Source organism: Aspergillus candidus (assembly GCF_002847045.1).
Source record: "Aspergillus candidus strain CBS 102.13 unplaced genomic scaffold BDW47scaffold_3, whole genome shotgun sequence".
Classification (NCBI taxonomy): Eukaryota; Fungi; Ascomycota; class Eurotiomycetes; order Eurotiales; family Aspergillaceae; genus Aspergillus; species Aspergillus candidus.
In genome coordinates, this window is record NW_020194008.1 from 16078 (window position 1) to 30951 (window position 14874).

Below are 14874 nucleotides of genomic sequence, written 5' to 3' on the forward strand. Positions count from 1 at the left end.
TGCTTAACTGATAGTAACCGGTCCGGTTATGCCTCGATTTGAACAAGAAAGGCGTGGTAGTTGAATAGCAATCTGTAGAGCTATTCTCTAGTACATTCAACCTGAACCTTAGTGCAAAGCAGAGCGCACTATTTTTATCAAGACCATGGGCCTTGGATTAAGCCAAATAATCTTCATGCAAAAACATAGTTCAACACATTGCATACGTAGCCAATAATTTCGGCTTCTACGCAAATACCAAGACAAATGCCTCAGTCTAGTAGACCAAAAGCACCTCGACTAGGATACTTTTTCAGATTCAGGCTTGCTTTTTCTCACAGGGGGTCGCTGCAATCGTAGAATATCGAGTCTCATCTATTCCATATCCGCACCAGGCACCGAGGTGAAATATGGTGGGCGTAGGTGTGTCCATATCATAGCTTGTTCCAACATGCTTGAAGAAAGGCTTGGCCGGATATCATGCGGGGCTTAAGCAGGGCTTTGAGTCCCGCTTGGCTATCCGAGAAGATGGTAAACCCCTTCTTCGTTTATTATTATTATTATCATTATATTGCTACGTCGACTAGCCGGCATAATACGGAAGCTTCAACGAGGTCCAACCTATGCTGGAGGCCATGGAAGAAGACTTTAATCCAAGCACGAACAGATCTATCTTTGAAGCCTGGGAGCAACTCACTAGCCTGAGACTTTCCTCTACGGTCCAAGATCTCAGGAGAGAGATACATCAAATTGTCGACACCCTGGCCCGAGTGAACATCCACCTGCCGCAGGAGCTCCAACTCGCCGCATTCGCCCAGGCTCTGCCAGAAAGATTCAACCGTCTGAAGACCACTTATTTTGACAGTCGCGTCATTAAACTCCTGGAAGGGGACAGCACCACACCTATAGCCACCCTAGATGATTTCGCCAATGCAGCCGAGATAGTTCAATCAGACCCAAACCAGAACAGAGGGAGCCTGACGCCCTTCACTTTCGAACAGCCACCAACTTTCGCGACCAGAGCCAAAAATGCTGATCAAATCTCTGAGCTCAGGTCCAGACAGCGTAATTGTCGAAATCAAAAAGGGCAGCCACTGTGGAGGCTATCTGCACGATCACCGGGAAAGCTTTAAGCTGCACCCAGAGCTCCAACCAGACCGTCGGAGAGCAAAGCGATTCCGGAACGACTCCACCGATATCAGGACCACGTTCATGGAGCATGTTAACACCCCGGACGGATGCCAGCAGGTCAAGTACCAGTAGTGTTGCTTTCGGGGCGGATTGGGGCGAGTTGGGGCGGATTCTAGCAGCGGATTCTGGAGGTCCTCCCAAAAGTTTGGACTTATCTTAGATATTTTAGAACTAGTAATATATGTAATATAAAATCTACAGCATATATCTTTGTAGCTTCAAGATCTACATATCTAAGAGTGTTCAAGTGATGATGAGTTTTGGTAATTCTTCATGACCGCTACGCCAAAACGTTGACCAATGATTGGTACAGGGCTTAATTTGACTGATATACCCAACAATTCTTACCTTACCATTATGTATATTTCTTTCCCACCAACACCCAGTTCTGGAAATTTATCGACAATCTCAAAGCAGTCATACTAGTGGCGGAGTTCTTGAATAAGACAGGCCTGCTTCGGTAGTTCCAGGCGGTGGATCCTGCAGTGACAGGGGTCATAGAACAGCAGTGGGTGAAAAATAACAAGCATGATAATAATATAAGATTATATCTAACAGCAGCCACAGGGCCAGGTTCTCTGGGGATATTGATCAGAACAAGCAAGTATAAAATAGCGTGACCGCGTGATGAGGAGCGGGTCAAACGCAGAGAGATAAGAGCAGTGGTACAGGAGCCACAGTATGAACTAGGAATAATAGATGTAAGGACTGGAATAAGAGCAAGAGCATGAATATACACAAAGCCATGGCAGCCGTGCTATTTTGGGGCCTGCAGGAGCTGGCGTGGTGGTTGAAGTGACGAAGGCATTCCTGCAAGAGAGGCGCGGGAAGTCCTATTTGGGTAATACCGCATTGTTTGTTCCTTTCTGTTTGACAGGTTTGTATTCCTCGGCCGCGCTGCGGGGGAGCACCGTTCCACCCAACTCTGCCTGGCCGCAAGCTAGGACAGGACAATGAGGACTACTACTACTACTGCTACTTTGGCGTAGCGGCTAAGATGATTTAGGCCTTTTGATCAGCGCTGCGGGCCAATCCCCCGACGCGCTCGGCGTTCCCGATCAAGCAACTTGGATTCCCAACTCGGTAATGTCGTCTGGAGTGGATTCCTGGATTGGTATTATTCTGGGTTGTTTCAACAATATGTATGGTGTGTGGATATACAAAGGTAGAAAGAATACACTATACAGGTCGAATTCTATAAACAAGTCCACATATAATACACTTCGAACAGACACCCCTACGGCATCACCACCCGCGGCTGGCGACTGGCCAGTCCCCCAGTCCCCTCGGTCCACGCCGCGGCCGGCGCCTCGGACTCAGCGCGGACGCGTTGCTCCTGCACTAGGCGGCGCACCCCCTGGTTCAATGCCTCCCGCTCCGTCTCGTCCGCCGGCCCGCTGCCCGCCCAGCGGATGCGACAGGTGTCATCAAGAAGATAGACGTAGCCCACCTTGCTGTTCATCATCCCGATTGCCTCCTTTAACCCATCAGTCAGCCCCTTGCGCACCAGAAAGTACCGCTCATGCTGCGCCGGCGGCAGCTTGGCCCGCATCCGGAACATGAATGTCCGGACCAGCCACGCCTTCAGTATGTTCTCCTCCAGGTTGATGGCCACCATCTGCGCCGCCGGCCCGCCGCCGGCCAGGGCCTCAGCCAGGCCCGGGTTCTGCTCCGGCCCCGTGAACGTCGCGACCTGCGCCTCGGCCCAGACACTTGAGAACAGGCTCACAACTGATACCCGACCCCGGAGCACTGCCGTGGTGTCCTGCGGTGCCGTGGGCGAGGCCAGTGTGATACCCTGCAGGTTGGGGAAGTAGAGCGCCTTGTCCCGCTTAAACAGGCGCGTATTTGATCGAAATGTCTTGCCTTGTTGATGTTTCATGTTAGACCACTCACGGAAGTATGGCTTCGCGACCTGTTTTGTACTATTCCCAAGTGTTAGAATCTATCCTCTCACTGAGCCAGGGAGACATACAGTTCCTGCCGTCGGGTGATGTGACGATCGTAGTTTACAAAATCATCGCGTCGCTTGCGGAGGGATCGGTCGTCCACCCCCGTGTTCTGCCCTTCGCTGGGGGGAATCACTGAGCCGATGGGACGGTCGAGCGTCGGGGGCACAAAGTCATCATCACCCGGTTGCGCTGATGAGGAGGCATTCTGCTGGAACTCGACCGCCTTGCGACCTAGGGGCCGATCAGACAGCTTTTTTTCCGGGCTCGGGGTGCTGTACAGGCGTCGTGATGCGGTCACCGGGCGGAGAGGCGTGGTGGTGGAGGAGGTAATTGAACAAAGGAATCGGCATCGGAGACAGCGGCCGTGCGGTCGCACCGCGAGGTCCAGGAATGGCGTGAGAGGAAGTGACGATCGCCACATGGTGAGCTGTACAGAGAGATTGTTCCAGGAAACCACCGGACCTGGTCGCGATGATGGACGGAATCTGCGACCGGAGTGGTGATCCAGACCGACCGGCCGTGGCGCCTGTGGCGGTGCTGGGTGTTTGCATGGTTTGTCTCCCGCCACGACTTTTGCCTGAGGCGGTTTAATCTCGGTTTGTATGGTTTGTTCCCCGATCAGCTCGCCTGCGGAATGAACCATTCCAATTCGAGGGCAATTGGCAACCACGATCTAGATGTAGATGTATGGTGGATTAGTCTGCTGTACTCTCGAGGACTGATTATAATTCACATACAGCGTGGTCACTAGACACGCGTGGCAGTGTTCTATTGGTTCCAAGGGTTTCCATGGTATATATATGACCGTCATGGTGGTGATTATGTCTCGGAGAAGGAGCAGATACCTCAAATAACTCATATCGCGTCATGGTTCCGTGACTGACGAACCACCAAACTGACAAGCTTATGACGGGGCCTCCGAGTGGGATGGATAGCTGACCATCGTTCCTCGCTGCTCGTCGTTGCCGGTCGATCTCGACCGACGGACGGGGAAGCGCATGGCCGCCCTGATGGTTGCCTCAGGCCACACTGGCGTCTCCCTCCGCCCCCTCCATATGATCATGTTCTTGAATGCTTGGTGGTATCGGCCTTTATTCGTTGGGATCCTGGCCCCTCTCTTGTTAGGGGGCTTGGGTCGCTACGGTGGAGGCCGTGGCTTGGCTTGGCTTCGAGCTCTTTGCTTTCCCTGTCCTGGGGTTCTGGTCAGTGCTTGTCCTAGAGCTCCGAGCGGCACTCGGCTCAGAGCCCTGGTCAGCTGTTGGGGCCTGCATATAGGGCCGAGCTTCGAATCAGGCCGGTATCTCATGGTAATGGGGGCTGACGCGGAGCAACTTCTTCACTTGGTCCGCCGCAACTTTCCGCACGGGGCACTTCAGGCTTCTCGCCTGATAAGCACTCTTGCATTCATGCACTTTTCCATCACTGTTTATATTCCTTCTTGCAGGACTGGCTGGTATCTCATGCTTCGGACTCCTAGGTAAATTTATAGTAAGTTACGAGTAATTGGCAAAATTGAGCCGAAAAGGGCTTGGGTTTAAGACGAGAAATTTCAAGAATTCGATTTGCGATCAAAGAGATGTTTCTATACTATTATATATTATGATATGCGTGGAAAATCAACAACAACGCCATTGCCGGTTGGGGTATATGTACAGGAAGCCAAAAACTATTGATAAGAGTAACAATAGTCATGGCGCCTGGTGTCCATGGCCTCGCGCACCGTGCGCGGTCGATCTAGACAGCCGAAGTCGAGGACGTGGTCAAGCGTGACGAGCGGCGCCCACGCCGGGTTATACATGACGGCCGTGCCATTCAGGGCGTCCCTTCGGACCTCGATGTCGCGTTCCTGCCAGAGCGTCCACATGCGATCGATCATAGCATGGTGCAGCATGAACGACGGGTCCTGTGGCGAAGAATACACGTCGGTCATGTCTTTGCCAATAGTGCGATGGCCGGCGCCATGCGAGCCGACGTGGCTCTTGTCACTGGGGTCCATGATGTCTAAGAAGCAGTTGATATCCGGCGCGTCCAGCAGACGCTGCATCGCCGCCTCGTTATTCGTCCGGTCGAGGATGGGCTGGTTGAAGCTGCGTTTCAGACAGCGCGGGTTGTAGTGCCAGGCGCTTGTAGGGAGCGTCGCATGCGGCCCCGCGTGGCTGTTATTGAAGGGGCCCAGGTGGATCTCGAAGTCCTTGAAGGGACCTGACGTGACGCATCCGCCTCCAGTTCCAGGGGGCTCGCAGCCGTAGGGGGGATCGCAGCGGGGCTTTTCGTTGGGGTCGTGAGCGCCGTTGCCCGAGAGGGAGGTGGGACTGCCGTCGAAAAGGGGATCTTCAGTGAGGTTGGTGGTCGCGGGCCAGTTCCAGTATCTAACAGGTCAGTTATCAGTGTATGGACATTGTTGTTTGAAGTCGAAGCTAATACTTACGGTACATAGCCCGTGTAGCCGCATTCCTCGCGAAGCGCTGTTTCCCATAGATAAGTGAAGTGCCGGTGCCACGGGAGAAGCAGTGCATTAGAGTGAATAGCACTGGTGTAGTTCACATGCGTGCTGTCTCGGTCAGCTGGGTCTGGTTTGATTACTTCTTATCACTCACGCCACGAAATCATCCAAGCGGTCTCTCACGCCAGGATATTTGTCGTTGGGGAGATGAGCGGGTTGGCGTCGGAGACACCACACGGCTTCAATATACTCTGTCCGTTCGTGCGCCGTCAATGCACGCCTGAATCACCGGTCAGTATAGCAATGCGCAGTCATGATCGGGCAGTTCATATCATACCAATCCTTTCGGAAGCCCGTGGTCTCCGGCGAGCATTGCTCACTAGTCATAGCCAGGCCCGCTGTTACCAGCAGACCTAGCAGAGATTTTGGCAAGTATTTCATTGTGACACCGCCTCAACAGAATGATCTTGACATGACGGGCCTTGGTGAATATTGCTGGGGAGCCCAGCGCTTTTAAAGCGCTTGAGCTTACAGGCCCTTAAAAGACTAACTCACCTGCCCCGCTGCAGTTCATCTTGCGCTCGGTGCCTGTCAGTCCTCGCGTACCTAGTCATAGATGCTTAGGGGTTCGCTGGGATCCTCTATTTTTCCATGTATCCTGTCTGATTGGCCGATAGGAAGCTCCATGGACGATTGTCAGGGGGTTTAGGGGTTCGCCCGAGGATCAACACTGAAAACTACTGAAATGGACCTCCCAACCACGGGTCCACGCCCAGTGGCTTTGTTCCTGAATCCTGTCATTCGTTCTTTGTCCTGTTTTCGAAATTTATCGTTCACCTGAATTTCAAAAGTACAACATAAGTAAAGAGAAAAGAGAAATCTTTAATTGATCTTGGTACGGAGTACAAGCCTACAGTACAGTATTCACAACCCCGACCCACCGCGCGGGCACCACGAATCCAATCACGGTCGCATCTATTCACACAGGAGACTTCCGACCGGCACTGGGCGTTCGCTCGTATGTTCGCCGGGATGGAGCAATACCGTCTGCCCTGTACACATGACGCCAATACGGCCGTTAGCCTGGTGGCTTAATGTTGGTGATCGGATCTGGGGACTTACGTGAACACTCGACAGGGCTGTTTCAAGTCTAATGTGTACACCTCCCTGCTCCTCGTTAGCCAGTGTCATAGGCTTTAATTACAGCACGTACTCTTCGTCCACATCTGTGCACTCTCCCACGGGAACGTGCAGTGGCCGGCTTGCCTCGCTTGTTCCGATCCCCACCTATTTGAATTAGCGGCGGTCCGGTTATTTGCAGGTTGGAGTTGTACCGTGATGATCTTGGCCAGCGCGGTCGAAGTTGCCAGCGAGAGAATCAATAATTGGAGGGGTTGAGCAGCGTACATGGCTTCAGACTCTTCCGGGACAGTACACTTCTCGAAACATGGTGATTTCCTGCGGTCGCAGATCTGGTATTTAAAGCTGCGTCGGGATGTAGCTTTGTTGGTAACACGGTATCACATTCCTTGCATGGTCAAAGGGGCGACACTCCTTGCTGCTGGTACCCCAACATGTCCCTTGAAGACGGATCGGGGCAGTGAACACGCGACTTTGGCTTGACGCTGCTCTAGTCGGTGGTCGCAGCCGCAGTAGTAGCACTTGTAGTCTTCACCATCCTGTCCTAGCTAGTCTAACTAATTGGCCGCCATGCAAGATTGGACGGAGCGCCGCTCAACTTGGAGAACCGGCGTGGGGAAGTGGCCGCCGCAGCGGCGGCCGAGGACAACCACCAGCTTATGTGGCAGGACCATAAAGCAGCATGTATGTTCTCGCTTCAGGTCGCAATGGCCAATGGGTTTGTCGACTTGGGTGAGAAGTAGGTTGGCTGCTGGCAACCATTGCAGCATTTTTTGTGGGATGTCTTACTTTCCTATCTTTCTTTGTTCTCTTCTAAGTAAACCAGTCTCAGGTACTAGCCGTTGACCTCGCTCGCAATCGTACGCACGGACCCGACTGCCTCTACCTACGAAGACATGGGATCACGGTGGAGACCTCAAAGGAAGCAGACCGATGGACCGGGCTCTGGCTAGATCCTGCGAGGAGAATGGGGAGAATGTAGTATAGTGGTGAATGCGGGGACCAGCCTGCTAGACCTTCGAAGGTTCGCAGGGTCTACACGAGGGACTTCCCTCACAGCTATGTGGCAGTTATACCAGGCAGTGGCGATCCCGGAGATGCTTTACGTGCGGTTGCATCATGTATGATACTAACCATCGCAATAACCTATGCGCAGAGATGACGCGTGATTTGGCCGGTATCGTGTCCTTACTAACACCCAGTTCTGGGAGCTTATCGACAATCCCAAAACAGCTATACATGTGGCGGATATTCTACAAAAGGCAGGCCTGCGCGGGTAGTTCCACGTGGTGGATCCTGCAGCAACGGGGGTCACGAAGCAGCGGCGAGCAGAGGAGGGTAACAGGATTGGTGAAGAGCACAGATTATATCAAGCAGCGGCCGCAGAGCTAGGTCTCCTGCGAGCATCGATGAGAACCAGGGAGTGCTAAACAGCGCGGCCTGGTGATGAGGCGCGGGACCGCGTGGAGGGGTGGTAGGACCGGTGATACGAGGGCCGCAGCGGGGACCGGGGATGGCGGACACGGGGGCGAGAACGAGGACGCGAGCGAGAAAGGATTAAAAGTTGTGGCGGTCGTGATATCTGGAGGGCTGCAGGGGTTGACGTGGTGGCTGGCGTGGTGGTGGAAGCCTTCCTGGCGAGAAAAAAGCATGGGATGAAGTCTCATTAGGATGATGGTTTGCATTGTTTACTCTGTTTGTTCAGTTTGTACTCCGCCGCCCTCCGCTCAACCCTGCATGGTGGCCGCTTTAGTATTCAGTAGTCTGGTACGCTAGGACAGGATAATGAGAACTACTCCTATCATTACTAGTAGTGAATCAGGTTTGAGCCGAAAGGACTTGGTGTGAGCGAGTGATTTCATGAATGCGATTTATGATCAAAGAGCTTCGTTACTAGTATAAGAACTCAAGTTTTGCCAGGGCCCACGTCATCCGTACAGTCAACCTCATGGCTGAGCTCGGACAAGAAACCACCCCCTTCGTCTGGGTCCGACTCCGGAAGGAAACCGCCTCCCATCTCGGCCATTTCATCATCGGTCATTTCACCACCAGAATCCTCTTCCATGGCATACGCCTTCACCCGCTCTGCGATTCGAAGCTTGAGCAGGAAGGTTTTCCACAACCGGAGCATTTCCATCGACTTGGCGTCGGACGCGGCCTGTTCTTGTTGGTCATCTAAGCCAGCCAACACCGCACGCATCGCGTCGTGACACTCCTCCGCGACGACCACCCCTTCAAACACTGCCGTTCCGTGTCGGCCTTTGAAGTTGAACCCTACCACTGCATCTGCGTAGTCAATTCCTAGAATACGGGCTGCCTGTGCCGCATTGGGATGCGTGATGTGAACCCCTCCGGCAGGAATCATGCTCGGAACGTAGATATCCAGATTCCCGTATCCATTGCGCGGAACCTTCCCGTTGACGATGGGAGGTGGCGTATACACCTCGGTCTGAGACAACGCATACATTGCAGTCTCCACAGCCGTACCCTCGTCATTAAATCCCCTTTGCCCACTGGCGGGCACACGCTTGAGCGGCTGCTCGCCCAGCTTGACATCACGACCCAAACGGTACCATTTGTCCGCACTGCGCACAATGTGGACGTCAGACCGGCGATAGACCGGCTCCAATTTCTCATGCTTCGACCCCGACTTGCCCAAGCTGACCTGGCCGATGACGCGCCTGGGGAGGATCACCTCGTTGCGGCGAAGATGGCGCTCCAAAGCATAGAAGGGATGGTCTTTGAAGTCTTGGATATTCCGCGGCATCGGCTCGGCCGCGCTCTTGGCTGTCAGCTCGCTGATCTCCGCTTCGTCCCGGTCCTCCAGGAATGGTTTCTCGTAGAACCGCAGGGCACGAAGCCACCACTGTTCGCCGTTCTTGGACGTTTCCACCCGGAGTTTGCGGGTCTTGGCATTAAACGCTTTTGTATAACGACGTGTCACATCTCTAGCGGAAGCGTCCTCCTCGAACGCCACAACATAACTCATGCAATTGTATGGATCGCTAGACGGGGGCTCAAACTTGAAGGCCTTCGCCAGGGATTTGGTCACAAGCGGGTCCACCGGGATCCATTTCTGGACCGATTCGTTGAACGCTTCCACCCAGAACACCGGGTAAGAGGACTCTCGCCGGGCCGGGCGGGTGGTGGCTACTTTCCGAGGACGGGACGGGGCTAAATGCGGGCGAGCTAGTCGCCGAGTTCGCGATGGCGCCGTGTCCGATGGAGATCGCTTGTCGGTCGATATTTCACGATCATCTGATGAGGTAGCGATGGATTGCGAATGTGACTTCTTGGCAGGCGTCCGGTCTGTGACAGCTCCAGAGAAAGGCAGCGGCTGCAATGAGCAAACCAGTCGAGCCTCTACCGCTGCCGACCGGAGTAACGCACAGAAGAGCTGAGCCCCAAAGTCCCGCGAGCCTTGCAGATTGCGTGCCTGCGCCAGAAAATCATCCTTTGACAGGAACACTTCTGTGTCTGCCATAATTGACTCTGCCTTGTGCGTCACAGCCTCCAGATTATCCGCCCAGTGTGGTCGCTGTATCCCGGGGGATGTGATGCGGAACCGGCGCAAGAATGCCTCGCTAGCCTGGTTCAGCCCATCAACGAATGTAGTGGATCGGACATGCTGGGGCTTGTCTTCGGGGGGGTTTAAAAGGGAAATAATCCGCCTCGGGAGCATCTGCTTCAAGAACCCTTGTAGAACATCATCATTGCACCATAAATTACGTATCTGTACGTGACGCAGTAGGCACAGTAAATGAACCTTGTGTAAATCCAACCGCAACTTTCTTTCAGCGTTGGAGATAGGCTTCCGCGAGACTGTTTTCTGTCGTTGGGCGGCTGGTGCATCCAGGGTGATCTGTATCGAATCCTCATCCTGCCCGGCAGCCGGGCTCAAGCCAGGCACTACCCCAGCCTGAGGTGACTTCTGTTCCAGGTCCACCTCTTCCCATTCCATGTCCGACTCATCGGAGCTAGGTGAGTCATATACCGTCTGCACTGCCTGAGAAACATCCTTGCCACGCGCATCACTCGTGTCGTTTTTGGTCGACCCGGGCGTTCTCGACGGCGAATCCGACGTCTGCACTCGTCGTCGTTTAATCTGTCGCGTGGAGTCGAACGCGTGTGGATCGCGCGCTTCCGCTTCGGCTAGCATTTCCTGATAGACGGCGGGGATATCATTGTCATCGCGCTGTTTCCCCGAGCTGGTAGCAGTAGTCTGACGCATGCTTGATAACCTCGACAAATGGCATGGATGATCATGTGGAAATCAAGATGGTTAACGAGTACGTCAGATCACCTTAATACGAGATAAGAAAAAGCGGTACATGGTGGCAATATTCTTCGTTACCGGTTGCATCATTGTTTATTCCTACATAAATTGCTTGGGTATCCTTGCCATTCTGTTGCACATATATTGTATTTTTGGTCTTGGCAATACTGGTAGCTATCAATTGTGCCAAAGCGGTTTTTGAAGGATAATCCAGCGACCTTATAGATTGGTAGTGCGACGAAAAAGAAGAGTGGTGATGCGGTTGCATAGTCTCGGACAACACGAGACCATGATGTCATCTCTCTCCACTCCAGATCCAGATCTACCATCTCTGCTTCGCCTCTATCACCTTACACCTAATAGGCTCCTCCCGTAATAGCAGTAGTAGTACTCCGTAGTAGTCCTCATTGTCCTGTTCTAGCTTGCCTAACTGACTGGCTGCTGCAGCGGTAACCCAGGGATACAAACATGCCAAACAAAAGAAAACGCAACCTCCATCACGCTCCTTGTATGGATGTCCAATCTCGACCGCCACCCCAACCTCTGTAACCCCAGAGATACCACGGCTGCCACGACTTCATATCTCCGATCTCATCGCCGTCATTTTCTCCCTTGCATCCGCTTCTTGAGTCCCTGCTGAGACGTCCGTATCACTGGTTTTACCACCTACACGTCGAGCCCACGTCTCGCTACGCAGCTCCGCGTGGATTTATATTTTTTGGCTCCTTTCGGCGGCTGCAGGGCTACCCTTGTTTGCGAAAGCAGTGTCACCCCAGGAACTCTTTCTTTATCTCCCAAATCATATGCCAAGGACACGAGCATACGCCAGTACGTTATGGGTAGAGCTGCATTCGCTGCGGGTTCGGTGCGGTTCGGTGAGGATTTGCGGTGCGGTTTTGCCACTCTATTTATGGGAAAGGTCGCGGGATTATAAAAGTTCCATAATTATTCAGTATAATGGAATACCGTACTGTTAAAGATGTCATACTATGTCTCTGTGTGATCCCATACGCGTGACTTGTGTAGCTGGAAGGTTCTATGCAAAATGGTACAAACCGTGGAACTGTTGAAAGCTGGCCTCCCCAGCAAGGCAAATCATCAACACTTTTCCTGTTCCTATCTTACCCCGCCCCTATCTTACCCCTGGCGTCGACGCACATATCCGCTTGTGCAGAATGCAGAACTAGCCAAGTGGTGTATTGTAACATCAATGACCCTGCTCATTGTACTATTCGGCTTGTCAGTAACCAGTATTCCTCTGTATTAGAGGACCCCCTCATTTGAGAGCCAACACCAGATGTTATATTTTTGAAATCCTTGGTGGCACCTTCTACCTCAAGGACATGAGACCTTATCCCTTGATTAGCGACATTGCCACTCAAGCGAGCAGATGGGAGCAAAGTCCCTCGCATGCCCCTACCCCTGGTGATTTCGGCCGCGAGCAAACGCCATCTGTATCTTGCGCCTCTCCCACCTACTCATACGGTGACCCATCTTCTCCATCGCATCTACCCACGTCAGAGCGTCTTACCTTTCTTGAAGACACCAGCCTTGACCGGGGAGGCATACATAATGAGGATACTCCCGAGTCCATAATGTATTTGATTGAGTGGAAGGTGGCCCTCGATAAACGCTTCCTGGCAAAAGACACTGAACAGGATCTGATCTTCAAACCTAGTACCTACCGGCAACAGATAAAAGAGAAGGCTGAACGTATTGTGCGGCGGAAAAAATTTCGTAACCAACGAGCACGGTCAGATGATACAATCGTCACTATCGCTGTAGATGATCATTCACAACGTGATCTTACTAAACATTTCGAAGGCACAGATACTGATTGGACCCCTATAGAGACATGACTGCTACAGTGGGGGAGTTTATGCCGTCAGGGGAAGAGGCTTAGACTTTCAGTATCCATCAACTATATAGAGGACAAAGCCTCGCCTTCCTCGAGGACCGACAAGCGAGGCAACACTTCTACCACTAACAGAATGCTTCGTGAGTATCGTGGCCTTCATCATCAGGTAATCGCTGAGGAACTATCAGGACAGTCTCCAATCTGGCGCAATGTATATAAGAAGATGCGCTGCCCCGGACCACCTTGTCACCATGAAGGGCAGTATTGTTGCTTAGATCCGGTGGGCAAAAAGCATTATAAAATGAGAGCCCATCACCTGAAGGCCTTGGTTAAGTATGTGGAGCAAGGGGGTGTCCTGGAATGTCATAATGACGTTCCCTATGCGGTCCGGGAGCAACTATATGCGGAAGAGCTGCAGCGAATCAAAAGACGACAGAAACACGCCGACATTTTGCGTCAGTGTGTCCCCAATCAACATCCATGTCGCTTCAACCCTGCCAACCAAGCAACCTCAGCCACAGAATAATATTGATAATATGACGAACACAACTTCTGTCGGTCATCCCGACTTGAACATTTTCGGGCCAATTGAAGAAGCTGTGGAAGAATACACTAGTTGGCAATAGCGAAAGTAAATACTCAGAACTTCAAGACAAATATCCGGAAAGCACGAGAGGTTGTGCTAGCGAATTATCTCGATCTCAGTCAACTCCAAAACTCAAAAATTGGCGCAGAACTTCTCGTCAGAGAGGGCGTGAAGATTGGGATTGCCTACAAATTTGTCAGTGAAGTAAATGGCTTAAACAGCGCAAAAGGACTAGGACGACTGAGGACGATGATGCCGAGAGTATACTATTTTAGCAGGCAGGTGTCATGAATAGTGACATAACGGTAAATTCAGCCGTACGAATCTAAGATACAGATAACCATACGACGCACGAGCGGTATCCAACGTAGCATTAGGAGGCGCTTGTAAAAGAGGTCCGAGATTTGGTATGGAAAGCTACGTGATTACCACTGTTAGGGCAGTATCAAGCGGTAAAGGTAGGTGAGTGAGTATCATCTGCGCCCCTACTAACGATGTCTGCGTTGACCGGGATGGCAACATATGAGACCTAAAAGCTTCATGTAATTAGTGATCATATCGGCGGTAGCCTGGCCGTCAACAGAAGACCTCCGCCACTCGGCAATAGGCTGACAGATGCGAGTATGAATGAATAATAATAATAATAATAATAACTGTCAGCTAACATGCAACGGTAGCCTTGCTGAGATGTCAATTCAAGAAGAATTATACAAGAGGGTCAACATCATTGAGAGAGAAGCTGCAACTAATCGCTCCTCCTAATACATCAAATATAGGTGACTTTCGGGTGTCAAGCCCAGTATAGCTATTCCAACTTGATAAAGTGAAGTCAAATGATATGGACCATGACATTATTGTTAAGATTACTAGTAGAGCGTTATTTTCTGCCGAAAACTTTATAGAGAGCATCTTGTTTCCGTGATTTGTTTACCATATCTTTGGAATCATTTCCAAATGCTTGTACTCGCGAGCTCTGAAAATCTTGCAGTCCAAGGAATCCCCTAAAATTGAGGCGAGTGAGGGCACCAAGATTTCTAGACACCTTACTTGTTTCACTATGGTTAGGACCAAAGGCCTGTACACAGCCTGCCAGTGCACGCTGGTAAATCACCTCTGCCTCCAGTTTGTATTGATCAGAGTAGAGAAGATCAATATTATTGGCAGTGAGTAGGGTAGATATATGATCAGGACCAAGAGTTCGTTCATAGCCTGCCAGTGCACGCTGGTACATTACCTCTGCCTTCTTCAGCTTGCCTTGATGTTGGTAGAGATTCCCAAGATTATGCACAGTGTCTAGGATAAATGTATGATCAGGATCAAGAGCCTGTTCACAGCCTACCAGTGCACGCTGGTACATCACCTCTGCATCTTTCAGCTTGCCTTGATTAGAGTAGATATTTCCAAGATTGTGCACAGTGTGTAAAGTGGATATATGATCAGGACCAAGTG

General features: G+C 51.8%; 6 protein-coding genes across 6 annotated transcripts in view; 1 reads left to right on the forward strand and 5 right to left on the reverse strand.

The window, feature by feature from the left end:
* Positions 1–2407: 2407 nt before the first annotated feature.
* Positions 2408–3596, reverse strand: BDW47DRAFT_132196 (mitochondrial ATPase complex subunit ATP10; the record flags this gene model as incomplete). Its single annotated transcript, XM_024817506.1, has 2 exons — positions 3146–3596; positions 2408–3095 (listed from the first exon to the last, which is right to left on the reverse strand). The coding sequence occupies exons 1-2, from the start codon at positions 3541–3543 to the stop codon at positions 2408–2410; spliced, it is 1086 nt and encodes a 361-aa protein (XP_024675708.1). The 5' UTR covers positions 3544–3596.
* A 181-nt stretch (positions 3597–3777) lies between these two features.
* Positions 3778–4660, forward strand: BDW47DRAFT_98394 (uncharacterized protein). Its single transcript, XM_024820634.1, has 2 exons — positions 3778–3795; positions 3860–4660. The coding sequence occupies exon 2, from the start codon at positions 4121–4123 to the stop codon at positions 4601–4603; it is 483 nt and encodes a 160-aa protein (XP_024675709.1). The 5' UTR covers positions 3778–3795; positions 3860–4120; the 3' UTR covers positions 4604–4660.
* Positions 4661–4753: 93 nt separating this feature from the next.
* BDW47DRAFT_98396 (tyrosinase family protein) lies at positions 4754–6166 on the reverse strand. Its single transcript, XM_024820635.1, has 4 exons — positions 5903–6166; positions 5720–5845; positions 5551–5673; positions 4754–5491 (listed from the first exon to the last, which is right to left on the reverse strand). The coding sequence occupies exons 1-4, from the start codon at positions 6004–6006 to the stop codon at positions 4789–4791; spliced, it is 1056 nt and encodes a 351-aa protein (XP_024675710.1). The 5' UTR covers positions 6007–6166; the 3' UTR covers positions 4754–4788.
* A 378-nt stretch (positions 6167–6544) lies between these two features.
* BDW47DRAFT_122158 (uncharacterized protein) lies at positions 6545–6974 on the reverse strand (the record flags this gene model as incomplete). The annotated part of the gene is made up of 4 exons (XM_024815784.1): positions 6545–6617; positions 6688–6732; positions 6779–6852; positions 6900–6974. 4 exons carry the CDS (start codon positions 6972–6974, stop codon positions 6545–6547), a joined length of 267 nt encoding a protein of 88 aa, XP_024675711.1.
* A 1592-nt stretch (positions 6975–8566) lies between these two features.
* BDW47DRAFT_98401 (putative DNA repair protein Rad4) lies at positions 8567–10948 on the reverse strand. The gene has a single exon (XM_024820636.1). It carries the CDS (start codon positions 10934–10936, stop codon positions 8612–8614), a length of 2325 nt encoding a protein of 774 aa, XP_024675712.1. The 5' UTR covers positions 10937–10948; the 3' UTR covers positions 8567–8611.
* A 3404-nt stretch (positions 10949–14352) lies between these two features.
* BDW47DRAFT_114999 (Pfs, NB-ARC and TPR domain protein) overlaps positions 14353–14874 on the reverse strand; it is a gene marked incomplete at both ends in the record, with an annotated part of 3767 nt that continues 3245 nt past the window's right edge. Inside the window, 2 exons of the mRNA XM_024814746.1 lie at positions 14353–14426; positions 14617–14800. Of these exons, the coding sequence (XP_024675713.1) occupies positions 14353–14426; positions 14617–14800 (258 nt within the window). The remainder of the gene's footprint in view (positions 14427–14616; positions 14801–14874) is intronic.

Coding starts and splice junctions, on each gene's coding strand:
- BDW47DRAFT_98394 (XM_024820634.1), top strand. CDS start 4,121: ATGGCCGCCCTGATGGTTGCCTCAGGCCACACTGGCGTCTCCCTCCGC.
- BDW47DRAFT_98396 (XM_024820635.1), bottom strand. CDS start 6,006: ATGAAATACTTGCCAAAATCTCTGCTAGGTCTGCTGGTAACAGCGGGC. Junction 5,846..5,902: donor ACGGGCTTCCGAAAGGATTG/GTATGATATGAA, acceptor CCGGTGATTCAG/GCGTGCATTGACGGCGCACG. Junction 5,674..5,719: donor CGCTTGGATGATTTCGTGGC/GTGAGTGATAAG, acceptor TGACCGAGACAG/CACGCATGTGAACTACACCA.
- BDW47DRAFT_98401 (XM_024820636.1), bottom strand. CDS start 10,936: ATGCGTCAGACTACTGCTACCAGCTCGGGGAAACAGCGCGATGACAAT.